The following is a 19,116-nucleotide window of genomic DNA, read 5'->3' on the forward strand; positions in this document are numbered from 1 at the left end:
GCACCTGCAGACACAATCAAGGGGACACATGTTAGCCACTACAATAACTTACTTGCGTAATGTCTCCCTGTATGAAACAGTTGGATTCCCGTCCTCTCTATAATACCCTGCCTCTAACAGCCTATTACTTCTTCGCGCCATGGCTGGAAAATGGTTGAAGACAGAAGTCAAATCAGCAGTGACAGTGACATCATAAGCAGACAAGTTTACAACAAGTTCATATAAAACAAGTGTCAAGTGCTGCTCTGTTGTTAACTTACCTCAGAATTACTGAAAATCCAGGTGCTGCTCAAAAAAATGTTAAGAAAAGCTGTGCGCTCTACCAAGTAGCTCAATGTCTAAGAGGTGCAGCTGACTGATCTCCAGGCCTGTTGCTCTGTTCTGAAACAGGATTCCGTCAGTGTCTTAATGAGCCCATGGAATGTTCTGTCATTCTATATGCAGATTAGCTTTACATCACACAATTCAACTGAGCTATGTATTATTACTGAATTGGAAATATACACTGATCAGACATAACACTATGACCACCTGCCTAATATTGTGTTGGTCCCTTTTGCTGCCAAATACACAATACACTGTGATGCACTGTGTGTTCTGACACCTTTCTATCAGCAGCATCAACTTCTTCAGCAGTCTGAGCACCAGCAGCTGGTCTGATGGATCGGACCACACAGGCCAAACCTTCTCTGCCCATGTTGGCCCTGACCCATGACCCTGTGGCTGGTTAACCACTGTTCTTGGACCACTTTTGACAGATCCTGACCACTGCAGACTGGGAACACCCCACAAGAGCTGATGCCCTGACCCAGTTGTCCTAGTCAAACTGGATCAAATCCTTACAGTCATGTCCATTTTTCCTGCTTTTACATCAACTTTGAGGACAAAATGTTCACTTATACTGCTTGATATATCCCACTAAGCTAAAGTAAGGTATTCCATATTATATTTTTAAGTTCTGATACAGTACTCTAACATGAGGCCTGTTTTGGGGGGATGTACAGGTGAAAGAACTGTTTCAAGATGTTTGCCTTTAGATTTTTATAGATATTACAGTACATTTTTGCAATTATAGCAATGCTGTTTGACTTTACAGTAAAAGCAACATTTATGGATTTTTATGGGCATATTTTTTCATCTTACATCTGTCTTTGGCTGGTTTTGAGTTGCTGTCTGGCTGCTTTTGCCTCGTACCTGGCAACCCTGGCTGGCCGTACGAAATTCAAAACAACTTCTACTGGCTACTGATAGATACCACGACAGATTTGTGGAGCTGACAGATTTAATCAGTGTTGTGCTACCTCATCTATACAGACAGTAGAATTTATTACTGAAACATTGATGATCAACCTCTGTGGATATTAACAAGAAAAAAAACCCCCACCAAAAGTTAATTGTTTATATAATTTATAGGTATTTTCTGAAATAATAGATTTTTAACGCTTGCTGTAATCATGCAGCTGAGACTTTTGTTCCTCGGTAAAAAAAAAAAAAAAAAGTTCACCTTTTCTTTGGATGATGGACTCAGCAGCAGCAGTTACACACACACACACACACACACACCCACGCGCGCCTGTGTCGCTCGGCCGCTTTGGCAGCGGGCGCAGCTTTGTCAATGACCGTATCTTGCGAGAGGATTAATGGCTGCAGACTAAAGGTGGAGCAGAAACTGTGAAGGTTTGTGGCGGACGGGAAGTCAAGTAATCCTCTGAGCTGCGGGGCACACAGAGGGACGGAGAGGGGACAGAGGGACGGAGATGTCCAGCTCTTAGCTCTCGGATTTGGCGCTTTTAGTAAGGAAGAAGAAAACCTCTCCCCTCACACGGGACACGGGAACTGATGGACGAGACAATTTGATGGAGACAGAGCTGCTCATCCTCAGGAAACAGACATGGTGCGCAAACTTCTGCTGCCCTTCGGTAAGTTTACTACTGTAATCATGTTTCATAACGTACTGTTCATCACTCGTGGACATGAACCACAGCCCATGTTAAAGATGCACTTATCTTCAATACCCATATCTTTGACTCACTTTTTAATATAAACTTCTCTCCTCTCCTCTTCCCTTCTCTTTAGCTTTAGCAGCCAGCCTCATCTCACCTCAGCTGTCTGGTGCTACAACTACCAAAAAAAAAGCTCAAGGTATCACACTGTCATCCCATACACTAGTATGAACATGTGAGATGCTGTCTGTAAGGACACAAGTACAAGTAGCTCAGGAAATTGTATTACACAGTTTACAACATCCTCTGGATGTACGATGACGTTAATTTAAAGATAAAGCATACAAGTTAACCATATATTTGTATATGTATGTTTATTCAAACAGCATACATTTAAAAATCTAATATGCTTATAGGTTTTTCTTATGTAGAATGTGTAAATATCTCTTTCTCAGCATTCTGGGAAATTAGTCTCAGACTTTTGGACATTAGATAATATATTCACAGGCTTTAGAGTGGATACTTTGTCTAACAGTATGTAACACATAAGCACACATATCGTCACCCTATTAAAATAATGGCCTAAGTCATTTTTTCAAGTTTTCGAGAAAACACAAAAAACTTTGCCAAATTCAGAGCATATGATATTTATTAATCATTTCAATCAAAAAGGCCTTGACAGTGGATGACTGTTGACATACATAGAACGTTGTGTGTTAATTATGTAACATTAAAGAATAAAGTGACTTAGGCAATTTTCCGAACATTTTCGGGTGACTTAGGCAAAGTTAAACCTGGCTTAAACTGCCCTAACATTCCATAGTACAAACTCAAAACTGAAATTACCCTGAGTTAAATTAACCCCTGTGTGGTATTAGGGTCAAAAATGACCTGGTTGGCACGTTTAACCCTTAGATGCATAAGTGGGGTCAAAAATGACCCCATGCGTTGTTATTCTTCAAAATCTTTGAAATTAAAAGTAATTATAATTTCATATTCCAGGTATTCCTCATAAAACATGTTTGTGACATGAGGCCATTTGTATTTTTTAAAAATATTTCATTACTTTTAAGAAATTGCAGTTTTTGTATCACTACCCCACTCTTCCATAAGCGGGGTCAAAAATGACCCCAAGCATTTCCTATGGAATTTCCAAGGAACCTTTGATTCTCATCAACACTGACTGTCAGTATACTGTTACTGTCCCACTTAAACATCTAATGTCAGCAGTCTCACCACCCAGGAGGTCATTTTTACACAGCAACATACATGTAAGTATTATCTTCATTTATGAACTTATTTTCCACATCCATGAGTTTTCTGTGATAGAGTATAACGTTAGTATTATTGTCATCAAATTAGCCTACTTTGTTGTTACAAATTAGGCTAGGCACAATTTAGCTAATTGCAAAGTAATGTTAGTACTTTGATGTTAGCTAGTATAGTAAGGTAGCTAACATTACTGCATTTGTTGTGTAGAGAGTGAGACTCTTAATATACCTATAACTTCCCTATAATAAAAGCTAACCCGTTATATGATTATTGATGTGATGTATGTATGGTGTGTTGATGTGATGTATGTATGGTGTGTTGATGTGATGTATGGTGTGTGTGTGTGTGTGTGTGTATGCATGTCTGTGTATTTACTTACATATAAATGCCCAGAAATTGACTTACATAGCTACGTATTCATTTATACAGTATAGTTTTATGTGCCATTCAAACATTGTCCTTTTTATGTTTTCTCATCTAAAGTATCATGGCTGCTACAGGAGGCCAGCTAGGATTCCCGAGGACCTTGCCTGACAAGTGATCCTGCCGCACACTGAGAAGAGAGAAGATGTTTGTGTGTTTACATATGTATGGACAGTGTTATGGTCCCCAGATCTACTGAATGTTCTCTTTTTGTCCTCCATAGTCAAACAGACAGACGGACACACAAACAATGGATTTTGACATTTTTGATACTTGATTGAATGTTTTGTGATCAAATGTGAATAAAAAGTGATAAATGGACAAGTCAAAAATGAAATCACTCTTTTGTTGGCCAAAATATAATGAAAATCATCATCTTTAACCAAAATTAAAGACATTTATTGCAAAAACGCATTGATTCTAATTGGGGTCATTTTTGACCCCACTCATGGAAGAGTGTAGGTATTGGTAGCTCATGCATCCAAGGGTTAAGAGTAGGAAAAACTTAGTAAACAAAATCTTGACTTGAAATTCGATGGCCTAGACTTCCCTCTCCCCAGACACTTCCTCTAGCTCTTCCGGGAGGATACCAATGTGTTCCCAGGCCAGCCGAGTGACATAGTCACTACAGTGTGTCCTGGGTCTTCCTCAGGGTCTCCTTCTGGGGGGGGGCATGGCCATAACACCTCTTTAGGTAGGCGTCCAGGGGGCATCCGATACAGATGCCCAAGCCACCTCAGCTGGCTCCTCTCGATGTGGAGGAGCAGCGGCTCTACTCATTTCATTTTCATTTATTAGTTTATTTCATAGGGACAGTGCACCACTAATCAACAGAGTTAAAAGAAAAACTGTAAGTGGGCCAGAGTTAGCCAACAAGGCTAGTTTTCGTCCGTTGTCCCTGGCCAGATGTTAAAGGCAACCTAAAAGCCAAAAAAAAGGGCAACAATTAAGTACTCCGAGCTCCTCTTGGGTGACAGAGCTCCTCACCCTATCTCTAAGGGAGCACCCCGCCACCCTGCGGAGAAGGCTCATTTTGGCCGGTTTGGAGGGTAGGAACATAGATGAACTGGTAAATCAAGACCTTCTTTACCACAACAGACCAATACCATGACCGCATTACTGCAGCCGCTGCACCGACCTGCCTGTCAATCTCGCAGTCCATCCTTACTCATGAACAAAACCCCAAGATACTTAGGCCCAATCCCATTTCTCTTCCCTTAACACTAGCACTAAGAGAGAAGTGTTAGAAGTAAAGATCGTACCCTACGCAATGGGACACCACTTAGCATAGCCGACATGGTCACCTACGTATGTGACCCATAGCGACGTAGGAGCACTTTCCCTCGCTCTTGAAAGAATTAGGACACACTACCCCTACACGAGAATGTGCAAAACTGAGTGCTTGGGTCAAAATTAAGTGGAAGTGGGTAAAGTGGGACAGAGCCTTAAACTCACTTGAGGCAGAAACTCTCCCCCGACCTGGAGGTTGAGAACCATGGCCTTGGACTTGGAGGTACTGATTCTCATCCCAGGTACTGAATCGTAATATGTATGTGATAATCCATCGATCAACTGATTGATTATCAAAGGCTTCGTTGAAAACAAATGCACACGACCAGGAGGGATGTTAACAAAACAGCGGAGAAGTGACCAGACTTGCAGATTCACTAAATGATGCAATTTATGAATCGATGAAAGTCGTAAGCCATGTAATAAGTATAAGTTAGATGTTACATGTTTATTTTACTTGAAATGTTTGAGTTTAAAATGTTCAATTTCAATTCAGTGAAGTACCAGTGTATGCAGGAAGCTAAAACCACACAAGCGTTAAATTGCCCAAGTCAGACATTTTATCCTAAAGAATCAAAAAGTTTTGACTTAGGCCAAGAATAAAATGGCCTAAGTCACCCTCTTGACATAGGCCATTGTCTTATAGGACATAAAAAGCATGATCCTCTCAACTAAGGATTAAGATTTTTTTACCAGAGGTGGCCAGCATTATCAGGAGATGATTTGTGGCAAAAACTCATTTTCGTCCAAAAATGACTTAGGCCATTATTTTAATAGGGCGACGATATGTAAGATATTGATGGAATTTCTTTATAGCTCACATAGATCTCTCTTGTAAATGAGACACTGGTAAATGAGACCGTGGGTCCCAATGAGATTTTACATGTACGTATAAATAAAGGTTATACAAAAAAAACATAGACATTCTCTTGGACTCAAGGGTGGTTATATTTTGGGGTCAAAGATCAAAAGGGTCAAGGATACAGTGGCCTCACTAAATGTGATTTTTGTCTTGTGAATGTGATATCCCTATAATGCCTTGAGGGAATTTAGTCAAGTGTCGTATAAACGTTCACCTGAATCATGGGTAATCTGATGAGAGTTGGATTGTCAGAGGCCAGTGGATAAAATCACTGTGAAAAAAGTGAAACATAAATATGTCAAGACAGATAAAGTGGTGCTACAGATTTTCCTACATTAACACAAATCATACAGATGTCATAATAATCTCTTCTATATATTTTTCTCAGTAAAGGTGAAGTACAGAAAGCATCATTCCCATGACAACTGTGATTCGTAATATCATCATAATGTAATTTTCTGAAAAGATGACTAGATCATGTCTAATCCAAAGTACTATTATTCAGTGATATAATAAATTAGATCAAACCCTCCTGAACTGATCCTCTCACACAGGCCAAATGTCACATACCAGACAACCAGATTAGACTGATAGATCAGCGTGTTGACAACCGTCTAATGATCACTCACCTGAGGTTAACAGCCAGTCCTCTTTACTAACACAATTGTCTGCCTGCCTGTCTGTCCATTCACTTTCTGTCTGTTTCCCAGTGAAGAACAACTCAGGTGTGACCCCAGCTGGGAAGTGCGGGGCCTGGGTGAAGGAGCCTGACGGAGGGTATTTCACCTCACCCAACTACCCTGAGAAATACCCACCTGAGAGGGAATGTGTCTACATTATAGAGGGTAAGCCTTCCATCTTTTTCTCTCTCAGCCTCTGACTCACTCTGCTTTTTTTTCTCACCTGTTTTCCTCTGTCAGCCTCTCCTCGACAGTGCATCGACCTGTTTTTCGATGAGAAGTACTCAATTGAGCCGTCCTGGGAGTGCAAGTTTGACCACATCGAGGTCCGCGATGGGCCCTTTGGTTTCTCACCCATCATTGGCCGCTACTGTGGGCAGGAAAGTCCGTCCTATGTCCGCTCCAGCGGGAGGTACCTGTACATCAAGTTTGTGGCTGATGGAGAACTGGAGGCCATTGGTTTCTCCGCTCGGTACAACTTCACACAAGGTGAGTGACGGAAGTTACAGCCAGACCATCTAGAGAGGAGAGAATAATGACATTTAGTGAAATCAAGTGAATCATTGGGTTGCATTTTCTGTTCTGCCTTTAAAGGGATAGTTCAACATTTTGGCAAATTGGCCCATTGCCATAATCGCTATAGTCATAGCAGTAGGTTCGTTACCTTTATTTGTCGGTGCAAGCTATTTTTAGAACGGCGGAGCGGAGCCGTGAGCTGGTCAGAGCTACGCTACAGAGGCTCATGGGATTTCTTGGTTTCCCTCATCAAACTCATCAAATACACAATTCAACAACTCCAAAACACTCTCGTGGACAAGTTGTGACCTGCACATTAACCACGCTATGAGATAATAAAGGGACGTTACGAGACAGAGTTGTTTTTGCCAAAATGTTGAACTATCCCTTTAAGGCTGCACTAATAGTTTTATATTAGATGACACATATAATATCAGAAGTGACTTGCCAACTTCCAGCAAATGATCACCCAACTCTCCAGTTCTTGATTATAGGGAGTGTTTTTTCATCTGTTGTGGTTTGGGTGCACAACGTCAGGCTCAACTTTGTGTCGAGCACCAAACAGCAATCAAAGTTAGTGACTAGCAAGTGAAGTGACAGGTTCGTCCTGTGCCTGTTCAAAGTGAGGCTATTGATAGTGGCCTGATTGCTTGGCCTGCATCAATCCAGCTTACAGCTTTCTTCATTCAAGCAAACTCACACTGGACATTGTACATCGTTGGGTCCACAGTAGTGTGTGGTCAGTCAATCTCATTTTGTTACTGATGGAGTTGGCCGCTCCCCTCCGACAGTTGTCTGGGTGATGACGTAGAAATTGTAGTTGTAGTTCTGCCTTATCCTTTCACATTAGTGTTTATACAACTTCCCTCCTGCAGCGTTTAAAGTGGATACTGACAAAATACATGTTAACAGAATTAAGCTCTGTTGACTCACAGTAAAAGCATCTTGCTGGTTGGCCAGTGAAAGGTTTTCAATGTAAAACAGCAAAAAATGGTAACGGTTATGTGAAGGTGAAACTTAACTCCAAACAACAGAGGTTCTGCCAGACATAACAGAACTAGTGAGACCTGACAAAGAGAGACTTTTCAAACAGCTTTGTCTCTAGTCCCCAGGACAGATAAAGTGGTGAGGACACAGCTGAGGGGAGCAGATGTCATAAAAAATCATACCCTGCCCTGCAACCCATAGGACCCCAGCAGTGGACATGGCAGTGCCTTGTTGTGATGCTGCTGTTATCACAACTTGGTTTAGACGTGGCTAATGGAAATGTCCTAATAGTTTGGTGAAATAAACTACACGCAGTTTGGACTGTTTTATTAAATTTATTTAATGAAGCATCTTAAAGTGTAAGGGATAGTTCAACATTTTGGCAAATTGGCCCATCGCCATAATCCCTATAGTTTTAGGAGTAGGTTCGTTACCTTTAATTGTCGGTGCAAGCTATTTTTAGAACGGTGGAGCAGAGCCGTGAGCTGCTCAGAGCTACGCTACGGAGGCTCATGGGATTTCTTGGTTTCCCTCATCAAACTCATCAAATACACAATCCAACAACTCCACAACGCTCTGGTGGACAAGATGTGACCTGCACATTCACCACGCTATGAGATAATAACGGAACGTTACGAGGCAGAGTTGTTTTAGAGGTAAATTCATGCAAAACCGCTGATGCACGTTGCCTTCAGGGACAGTTTTTGGGCAAGCAGTCTCTGCATTTGCCTCGAAAACAACTCCGTCTCTTAATGTATGTTCCGTTATTATCTCCTAGCGTGGTGAATGTGCACGTCACAACTTGTCCACGAGAGTGTTTTGAAGTTGTTGGATTGTGTATTTGATGAGTTCTAAAAATAGCTTGCATCAACAATTAAAGGCAACAAACCTAATAGGGATTATGGCTATGGGCCAATTTTCCAAAATGCTGAACTATCCCTTTAACCACATCCTTATAATTTACCATGCAGTTGAATCAAGACCTGCCTAAACCAGTTTCAGTTCAAACATTATGATGCTCTTAGCAATTGAACTGCATTTCTTCTATACTACATAATTAACCAGCCACTGTGTTCATACAGGCCTTTGTGAATGATTTGTAGCTGTAATTACATGTAGTCCAGCTCCTTGGATAAATAAGGATTCCAAGGTAATTGGTTGACACAGTTGTAAGAAATCAGTGGTCTCACATGTTTAAGTCTCGCTTGTTGTGTAATTTTGTAGTCCGGCTATATGTTGTTATTCTCATCCCAGCTGCTGCGCTGTCTGGCTGGGTGGTGGTGTGGGGGGGGGGGGGGTGTTTGGAGTATTACTATGTCTCTAAGCCTTCAACTCCTTTCCTTGGCACTCTCTTCTAATCCACTACCCTGTTGTGAGTTTGACATTGTGGGCTGCTACATATGAAACCAGCCACATGTTTTACACACCCACTCTTTCTTTTTAACCCTCTTTGCCTCATTTATCTGGTCAGCCAGAGACCATGTTGCCATCGGATTGCACCACCCATGATGCCCATCAACATGTTGCCGTTCACAGCCAACTTTGCCTTTATTCTCATCTCAAATACACACTTTGTGACAGTACTGTGCTGACAGAATCTGTCCACAGACTCTTATATAGGTGTCTGGATGACCATGTATTACCACCACAAATACACACACCATGCAATCACTGCTGGCAATAAAAACACACATTAACACATTTTTGCGCTTACAGTGGACACTTGTGTTTCCAGTGCCACAATATAATACACTTGGATAAGATCAATACTGCAGAAGAACCCTACAATCCCTAATTGGTATTAAAGGTACAGGACATTGTATAGTGTGTACTATTTAACTCTGCATGTGATGTCATGTAGTTGCATGTTGCAACTTTAATAATGGTGTGGTTGCATGCTGCTGGGGATGTTCCCTAATTTCCATTTGTAGTGCAGGCACACCAGCTGCAGCTGACAAGGGAAGAGGAGGGGAGCATTGCCTCCAACACACACACACACACACACACACACACACACACACACACACACACACACACACACACACACACACACACACACACACACACACACACACACACACACACACACACAAGCACTTGTTTCCTCTAACACACAAGAGTTAATGAAAGCTTGTCTTCAGGGGAATTCAGCTTGTCAACGCTGAGCTGCAGTAGCAGCTTAAGGGACTCCAAGGCAGAGGCTTTATTACAGTTTTTCTCAATTGCTAAAACACTAAACCCTGTTGTCTGAACCAAATTCTCAGTTGCCTGAACCCACTGATTGAATCAGTCACTCTTTTGGCAAAACCATCAGCACTTTTCACCTGTTTAGACACATCTTACCAACACATTTTCATTGTGATGCACCTGTGTTGCATAATGCTGAGCACAGGTGGCAAAAGTCAAACACAAGTAAAGCACAAGTTTCACCGGTTGAACACAACAACTCAAAATTGATAACACTTGTGTCCAATGATGTGAGGGCACATATACTGTAGCTAGTTCAGGATGAAGTCCTGTGGCCTGACCCAGTACAGAGAAATTACGCTGTGGCTGAGTTGTGCACTTCTCATTTCTATATTTTTGTACTTTATTTTTACGTAGGTTTACTGCATACAAGTGCTAAATGCACAAGATTTCTGTTTGTCTTTGTACTGTACAAGTGCTACGTGTAAAATGTACAGGATTTCTGTTTTTTGTACTCCTTTTTTTTTTACTATGTACAAGTGCTAAATGCACAGGTTTTTTGTTTTGCAAGAGGAGAAGATGAGAGATGACAGGGTGAAGAAAGAAAGGATGAGGGAGGGAGGGAGGGAGGGATGAACTGGGCAGAAAAAAAGAAGGAAGGAAAAGGGGATGAAATGGATGTGGAGAGGTAAGGAGGAGGGTGAAAGAAAGGGAAGGAGAGAAGTGCTACAGTGTAAATGCACAGGTTTTTTGTTTTGCAACATGCATTTAGCTACAGTGAACGATAAACATTTATTTCTACAGCTTCATGTGCTGAGCATTGTGTTTTCTATTTTTCTATGTAGTGTTTAGTGACTGCTCAGTAGTGTTTTTAATTTTGATTGATTCGGGGCACGATTTGACAACATAGTTCAGTTTTGGGCACAGATTGAACTGTTTTGAGGTGAAAGTTTGGTTTTGCAAGAAGAGTCTGAGGTTTTGTGAATGTAGCTTGAAAATTGGGGTTTGTGTTCACAGTTTAGAGAAAATGAGAGAAGTTTTCGAGAAATGTGTCTTAGCAATCGAGAAAAACTGTAACAGCAGATTTTATAGGCCACCTACACAGAAGAGGGCCAAAGATTAATCTGCATCCCTCTGTCCACCATCCACCCTGCCATCTTTCATTCTTTCTTTTTTTCTTTGCATGTCATATTTCTGTTTTGTATTTGCATTCCTCAAAGGACTGCTGCTAGACTACATGGACTGTTTGTCCATCCGACTCACCCAAGTTTTTTAGATTGCTATAAGGCAGAAGGTGTTTGTCTTGTTTCATACAGATCTTTTATTTCATGAAATGTTACTGTGTTTTCAGCGCACCTTATTTACATACTTGCATTCACACACGTACACACGAAGGATGAATGTGAATAATCTGTCCGAGCCTGAAGTAGAAATGTGAGGATTAAGTCCTTGTTGATTTGATTTGAGCTTTGGTTGAGTCCATCACCTGCTCCTCTTACATCACACCTGCTGATCTATAAAAACATTGTTTCTTTTTTTATATACTGCTTTTGATATTCCATTATTCCCACTGAAGTGTGGCTTCTTCCTTCATAACATACCAACCGTAGAGCTTCGCAAAGAATTTAGAAAAAAACAAACAAAACATTGACATGTGACATTTTTATCACTAGGTTGTCATTGCCCGTGGAGTCTAATCTTCCCTGAACTAAGCCGGTATATCTGGATTCATAATCCACCTAGCAAGTAGAATCATCAGCACAAAGGTTTAGAACACAATATCTCTTAAATTTTCTGAGTCCAAGTGTGTGTGTGTGTGTGTGTGTTTTGATGAAGGGCATCAGGGTTTCAGGAGAGTTTGAATGAGGGCCCAGGGAATGTGCATAGATTATAAGGCTTGGCCAGCTGTGTCTGTGTTATTTTGTCTTGCAATATGTCTTTAAATATTGTTATTTTTATTGTGTGATTAATTTTCTCTTGCACTCACAGAAATCTGAGGTCAGAGATTTAGTTTTTATCTCGACCTCTTTCCTCCACAATTTTGTTTTGTGTCTTCAGTCTGTGAAAATGGGCTAAAACTGTATTTACACGTGTACAGTGTACATAGAATACAACACATTCTGGACACATTTTCTATACTATACTATGTAGTTCTATATGTGTTAAACATAACAGATATATAATGTTGGTACACCTAGAACCAGATAAATGGTAGAAAATGTATGTAATCAACATTTACGCCAACTAGTACAAATACTTTCTAACCAATTTTGACATATTTTTTTAAATATCTTTTTTGTGGCATGTGTTATCTTTGCTATTTTTCAATACAATATATGTAGAAAACAAATTGTTTTATTAAAAACATGACCTCTTATTGTTGAAATGATGTCATATCGATACATTTATGTTAAGCAATATTATGTTCTGCTTTTAGACCCAGAGTTCAAAGATCTTGGGGAACTGGCAGCTCTGCCATGTGAGTATCGTACTTACGTTGATATCAGCATATGTATGTGCTTTTATGTACATACAATTCATCCAATTTTTTAGGTAGTATGATTTCATTAAGCATTTTCATGTGTTTTTTTTTTAAAGTATATTTTTGGCTTTTTTTTGCCTTTATTTGATAGCGATGACAGTAGAGATAGACAGGAAGGGGGGAGGCAGAGAGAGGGGAAATGACATGCAGGAAAGGTCTGCCCGACGCAGGATTCGAACCGGGGACGCCTGCGTTGAGGACTATAGCCTCTAGGGCGGCCGTCTTAACCACTGCGCCACGCACTGCCCCAGACCTAATTTTTGCTGAAGAGATAATATTGCCAAGGCTCTTTACAGGATCACATTTAGTGACACGTTACAGTGTCAAAGCTACGGTAACCTTTAACAGAGAAATCTTCTCCACAGATTGTGAATTTGAGCTGAGTGGTCCCGAGGGCTTCGTAGAATCGGCACAGATAGCCAGGGAGAGCCAGGCGCAGCAGACTGACGCTGTGGACTGCAGGTGGTACATCAAGGCTCCTCCACGAGCTAAGGTCTGGATACAACAGTTTTTGTTTTTATGGTGTGGTGGTGGTGTTGCTTAACATACTCCTATTTGTTCATAAAATGTTGCTTTGTTGGATGATGACATCCAAGTTACAAACATGTTGTCAAAGAATTTACCCAAATGATTACACGCCATTGGGTGCTTCTCCTGACAATTTCACAGAACAACCTTAAAGGTATAGTTCAACATTTTGGCAAATTGGCCCATCGCCATAATTCCTATAGTTTTAGGAGTAGGTTCGTTACCTTTAATTGTCGGTGCAAGCTATTTTTAGAACGGCGGAGCAGAGCCGTGAGCTGCTCAGAGCTACGCTACGGAGGGTAATGGGATTTCTTGGTTTCCCTCATTAAACTCATCAAATACACAATCCAACAACTCCAAAACGCTCTGGTGGACAAGTTGTGACCTGCACATTCACCACGCTATGAGATAATAACGGAACGTTACGAGACAGAGTTGTTTTAGAGGTAAATTCATGCAAAACCACTGATGCACGTTCCCGTCGGGGGCAGTTTTTCAGCAAGCAGTCTCTGCATCTGCATCCCTTTAAAACAAAGAAAACAATAAGAGGTTTCACTGATTCTTGAGTCCAGTGGGTGAATGCTGTATATTTTGGATCAAATGCTGTGTACCAACATTTTTACAACTTTCTACTCAAAAATGCGATAGTTTCATAGCTAAAGAGGACATTATAAGCTGTGCAGCTGCTGCAAGTTTGTATGTATTTCACTGTGGCCTACAAATAGGCAATGCCAAAATACTTGAGTGTTTGCATCAGTCATCATGGTCATTTTAACCTGCATAATTGTTGCATTTGTTAACACCACTGATGATCAGGGAGCTGGATGTGTGAATGCAACGCTCTGCCTGATTTGCTGCAGCTAAACTTGTTTCCACTCCCCCACAGATCTACATGCGTTTTCTGGAGTATGAGATGCACAACTCAAATGAGTGCAAGCGTAACTTTGTTGCCATCTATGACGGCAGCAGTTCGGTGGAGCATCTGAAGAATAAGTTCTGCTCCACGGTTGCCAACGATGTCATGCTAGTGTCTTCTGTGGGCGTGGTGCGGCTGTGGGCAGACGAGGGCAGCAGGAAGAGCAGGTTCAAGATCCTCTTCACAACCTTCCACGCACGTGAGTGAAGTGTTGCATTCATCCGAGTCACAGCAAGCTCTCATCAGCAGGTGTACCGTAACTACCAGTGACAGGTGTAAGTCAGTTATCTCTGCCTTATTTATGGCTATACATAAACATAAAAGTGTTACCATCTTGAAAAGAAGATAATCCAAATAAACTAATATGATTTTCAGTAGGCATGTCTTTTGATACAGTGGCCAGTGATCACCTTAAAATATCAACTCTTGAATCAAAGCAAATGACAGATGATTGGTAACAACTCTGGGTTAAGGGATAACGATATTTATCAGGTCAAACCTGCTTCATATTATCTGAAATAAAAAAAAACTTTGGTGTCAAAGCTGAAATCACTGAAATCATAATTTCAATTCAATTCAATTCAATTTTATTTATATAGCACATTTAATACGACAAACTCAATGTGCTTCACAAAAACAAAACAAAGCACATTACATAAGCAATACACGTAAAATACATATAAAAGCACAAAAAGACAAAAAGAAGGTAATGTTGCAAATTAAAAATAATTAAAAACTAAAAGCTTGTGAGAAAAGAAATGTTTTTAGTCTGCTTTAAAAAGATACTGTTGTAGCAGACCTGAGTTCATGTGGTAGGGACCAAATGACTGAAAGCACACTGAACTGACACTGAAATGTATTAATTTAAAGCAGAAGTAAGCGATCCGGTCGTTTTGGCTAACTTTCCGTCAGCCGATGGAGTTAGCAGTCCCCGCCCTCGTCATGGATCTATTGGTCCTCGTCCCTACGTCACGGTCAAGGTTGTAGGATACAAGGAAAGTTTTCTCCTCGGCTTACAGCAGAGCAGAGTGACTGACAGACCCGTGTTTCAGACCAAACACTCTATATAAGTGATTGCTGTCGGAAGATATAACTACCGTATTGACCCGAATATAAGACGACCCTGAATATAAGACGACCCCCCCTTTTCAAGACCTGTCTTTGGAAAAATACCTTTTTCAGACAAAATCAAAGAAAAAATTAATCTTTTTAAAATCATGTTTTCAGTATCTGTGAAATAACGTTCTGGTAGATTGTAGCGCCCACTGATCTCTCTAGGTGTGTCCATCTCTCTTGCGCTCTGTTTACACAAAAAGGCACACGAATCAATTGCGGTGTTTTATTTAGAAAATTGTTTTGATTTTGAAAGTTGAGCGGATTCTCTCGTGTTTCTTTGTTTGACCTGCCCGGCTTGACGCAATCGCTCGCAGCTCGCGCACAAAATAGACCAGACACCGAAACGATTGCTGCAGGACGTCTGGTGTGAACGACACAATGTTAACATGAGCCCCGAAAGGAAACTCGGCGCTTCGCAGCTATTCGGCGCCTCCGCGTCCGGTGTGTCCCTGTCCCCGGAGACAACACGGCCGTAGCCGCTGTGATATGACGACCCCGCCCCCGGAGGAACTGTGAAGGAGTCAGCTGTGATTAAAATGACCTAAACCGAGTCGAGTTGAGCTGTAACTGTGTGGCAGCGCTCTGCTGTGTGGCGAAGGGGCAACACACACATGCGACCATCCTCTCAGATGCAGCTGCATCTCTCCAGGTCACTGGTGTGTGTGAGTGTGAGAGGAAGAAAAGCCCTGACTTGCTTGGACAGACGTTGTTTGGTGTCACCCGCTGATTTGCATATATAAATATCTAGACCCCGAATATAAGACGACCCGTCTTTTTCAGACTTTTTTTGATGGAAAAAATATCGTCTTATATTCGGATCAATACGGTATTTAAGACTTATATTAACACAAATATTCCGCTTACTTCTGCTTTAATTTCAATCAATAAATATAACAGCTAAAATGTTCTGATGACAATGAGTGTAAAACAATGGTTCATGTCAAATGGAGTGACATAGTGACAAACCCTCGCAGAATTAAGCCCTGACTCTCCAACCCTGGCCTATCACCTCTAAGTAATTGTTTTGCTAATAGCCCATAACTTTGCTCAAACTGCAACTCTCAAAAGTTAGCAACCAGCACATAAACTCAGTAGTTTTATTAATTTGTCAGTTGGTCAAAGCATGACCGCAAATGAGTGCTGATGTTGCTGTGTGTCTGCTTTTTGCTTTGAAGTGACCAAGAAATCAATTGTTTGTTGTTTGGTTTCACTTTCGGTAACTTCATAGTACAACATTTAATGGTTCTTTCCTTTTGTTTTACAGCTCCATGTGAAAATGATACTTTCTTCTGTCATAGCAACATGTGCATAAACCAGACCCTGGTCTGCAATGGCATCCAGAACTGTGTTTACCCCTGGGATGAAAATCACTGCAAAGGTACCCAACACCCAGGCTGAGGAGCTCACTTCCAAATACATAATGTTTTTGCAAAGCACAGCGGTGGCTGAACCTTCAATCTTTTTTTTCCCGTCTTTTTCCCCGACTAGAGAAGAGGAAAGCCAGCATTCTGGACACACTGGACAACACTAACCTCACTATCATTGGAGTAACCTGTGGCCTGGTCGTCATCTTGCTCATCATCTCTGTCATCATCCAGATCAAACAGCCTCGCAAGAAATACATCATCCGCAGGTAAGAGCTTTAACATGGAGCCTGAAATGTAATTCTCACTGCAAAATCCCCAAAGAGGCTCCAAGTCCCAACATGTCAGCCACCTGCAGCTACAGAACAAACAGGGCATTTCTTATTCATAGAGTTGAGATAGATAGGAATGAAATCACAACAGCAAGGTTACATATGTGAGGGGGAAAAGGTACAGAGGCTCTGAGGCCATATCTAACCACAATACATAGAGGGACAGTTAATTAGAAAATGATTACAAGCTACAGAAGAATCTGTTCTGATTTAGGATATATTATGATTTTTTTGCAAGTGTGGAGGAAATAATAAGGTTGTTCAATATTTACTGTGAGGTACTGAAGATGAGAATGGGAATTACAAACACTCTCCCTTATTTAAAGCTGCATTAACTCTTCTTAGCCTCTCTCACATGATTATTTAGTCTAACTAAATTAAATTGTCTTTGGGTAGATTAAACCATCTGTTCATTTAGTTGCTCCACCAAATTAATTTTATTATATAAGATCTTTTCCCCACATAGCCACAGGTTAACAGTGTCAGGAAAATGTCAAAGGGGAGTGACAACATGATTTTTCTAAGATTTAAAAAATAAACTGACATAAAATAAATAGTCAATCACTCTTGAATTTCAACACTAATCACAATAAATGATGGTTTGTCAGTTTGGACGTCTGGAACATTTTGAATGCAGCAACTAAAGTCAAACTTGATTGTGTATGTGCATTAATCGCATGTTGTAGGCTCAAAGTGGGCATCAATAAAAAAGCACAGGACACACTTAATGGGAATGTTTTGTGGTCATTGTAGACATGTCCTGTAAATACACTGTGTCAGTGCAGGGTTACATACATTCATATTTAATGTGGGATTGTAGAAAAGGTCTCCTGTCTTTAGCTTCTTGATGTGCTTTCCTCAACATTAACTGTTCCTCTTCTTATCCTCAGAGATGACTTCGACCCTGCGCTCCTCCACCCTGGTTTTGAGCCGCCTCATTATGAGCTCTGCACTCTGCGTCGCACCCCCTCTGGTGACCTGACCGACGCCGCCCTGGCTGAGGACTTTGAGAAGTTCCACAAGCTCCGCCGTTCTTCAAGCAAATGTATTCGCGACCACCACTGTGGGTCTCATCAGGGGAGCGTGCACGGCAGCCGCAGCAACCTGAGCATGAGGGAACCCAACACCGTCAGTGACGGCGGTGCTCTCGCGCCTCCGTTGCCGCCAGTGAACCAGCAGTCGCCGCGTCTCTCGCACCACACCACCACCCCGACGGGTCGACGCAGCATCCTGGTGATGAAGCACAGCTACTCTCAGGATGGGGCAGAGAGGTACAGGCAGGAGGAGGAGGAGGATGACTTGATGATGGATGATGGTCCCACCACCAGCCAGCACCACATGCACCACCATCAGATCCACCACGGCATGACAGGACTGGATCACACGGTCCACCGTACACTGTCTAATGACTTTTAATGTAAGGCAACATGGAATTAAGAAGATGATAATAATGAAGAACTGCACTCTTCTTAATGAGGGGTTTAAGTAAGAGGGATAATGGTGAATTAACAAAACAGTGGCAGAGATAATCACCTTAATTCTTTATGTGTGGAGGTTAAAACCTGGATTTTAAATGCCTTTTTAAAATTTGATTTAATTTAATTTATTCAAATATATGCTGGTCGTCACAGCTTTTGTTTGTGTTTCTTGGTCACATCTATTTCACACTAAATTCAATTATTACATTGCATATAATTGTAATAGAAATACCCTTTAGCCAAAGAATTTAGTGCAATGATGATGTGAAGTAAACCCTGACATTTCACAGGAATGGATCAAAGAAGGATTTACACACTGATATATTTCCCACCCTTCCTGCTACATCACAGTTTTCCTCTTCTGTTCCTTGTGTAGCTTGAGTTTCAGATTTTCATGATCATATCATATTATTTTGTGAATGAGTGACAGGTTGCAGTGTTTGCTGTATGGATGTGCTTTTAACATTTATTATTCATAAAAAAAATCGGTCCAGACTTTATTAGGGAAACACTGAGCCAGACTAAAGACAGAAGATAATGGGAAAATGCTGGTCAGCGTCAGCACACAAAGAAAAAGAAAAGGAAGAAAGATAACTTTTAAGGAATGGAAAAAAATGTTCTATGTGGCTGAGTAAATGACTGCATTATTTAAATATTTGTTTTGCTTGGTTTCGATTTAT

General features: G+C 41.1%; 1 protein-coding gene across 1 annotated transcript; it reads left to right on the forward strand.

The window, feature by feature from the left end:
• The first annotated feature begins 1,559 nt into the window (after positions 1-1,559).
• Positions 1,560-18,401, forward strand: LOC146971347 (neuropilin and tolloid-like protein 1). The gene is made up of 10 exons (XM_085805896.1): positions 1,560-1,919; positions 2,077-2,142; positions 6,501-6,635; positions 6,711-6,959; positions 12,598-12,639; positions 13,068-13,195; positions 14,117-14,345; positions 16,527-16,640; positions 16,751-16,895; positions 17,849-18,401. The coding sequence occupies exons 1-10, from the start codon at positions 1,892-1,894 to the stop codon at positions 18,372-18,374; spliced, it is 1,662 nt and encodes a 553-aa protein (XP_085662022.1). The 5' UTR covers positions 1,560-1,891; the 3' UTR covers positions 18,375-18,401.
• The last annotated feature ends 715 nt before the right edge of the window (positions 18,402-19,116 follow it).

The sequence above is a fragment of the Trachurus japonicus genome, chromosome 17 (genome assembly GCF_045865225.1).
Source record: "Trachurus japonicus isolate A0001 chromosome 17, Traja_1.0".
In the NCBI taxonomy this organism is placed as follows: Eukaryota; Metazoa; Chordata; class Actinopteri; order Carangiformes; family Carangidae; genus Trachurus; species Trachurus japonicus.

Bases quoted from the DNA above. Each gene is read 5' to 3' on its own strand.
- LOC146971347 (XM_085805896.1), top strand. From the start codon at position 1,892: ATGGTGCGCAAACTTCTGCTGCCCTTCG. The intron at 1,920-2,076 runs GTAAGTTTACTA...CCTTCTCTTTAG, and splicing joins CAAACTTCTGCTGCCCTTCG to CTTTAGCAGCCAGCCTCATC. The intron at 2,143-6,500 runs GTATCACACTGT...TCTGTTTCCCAG, and splicing joins TACCAAAAAAAAAGCTCAAG to TGAAGAACAACTCAGGTGTG.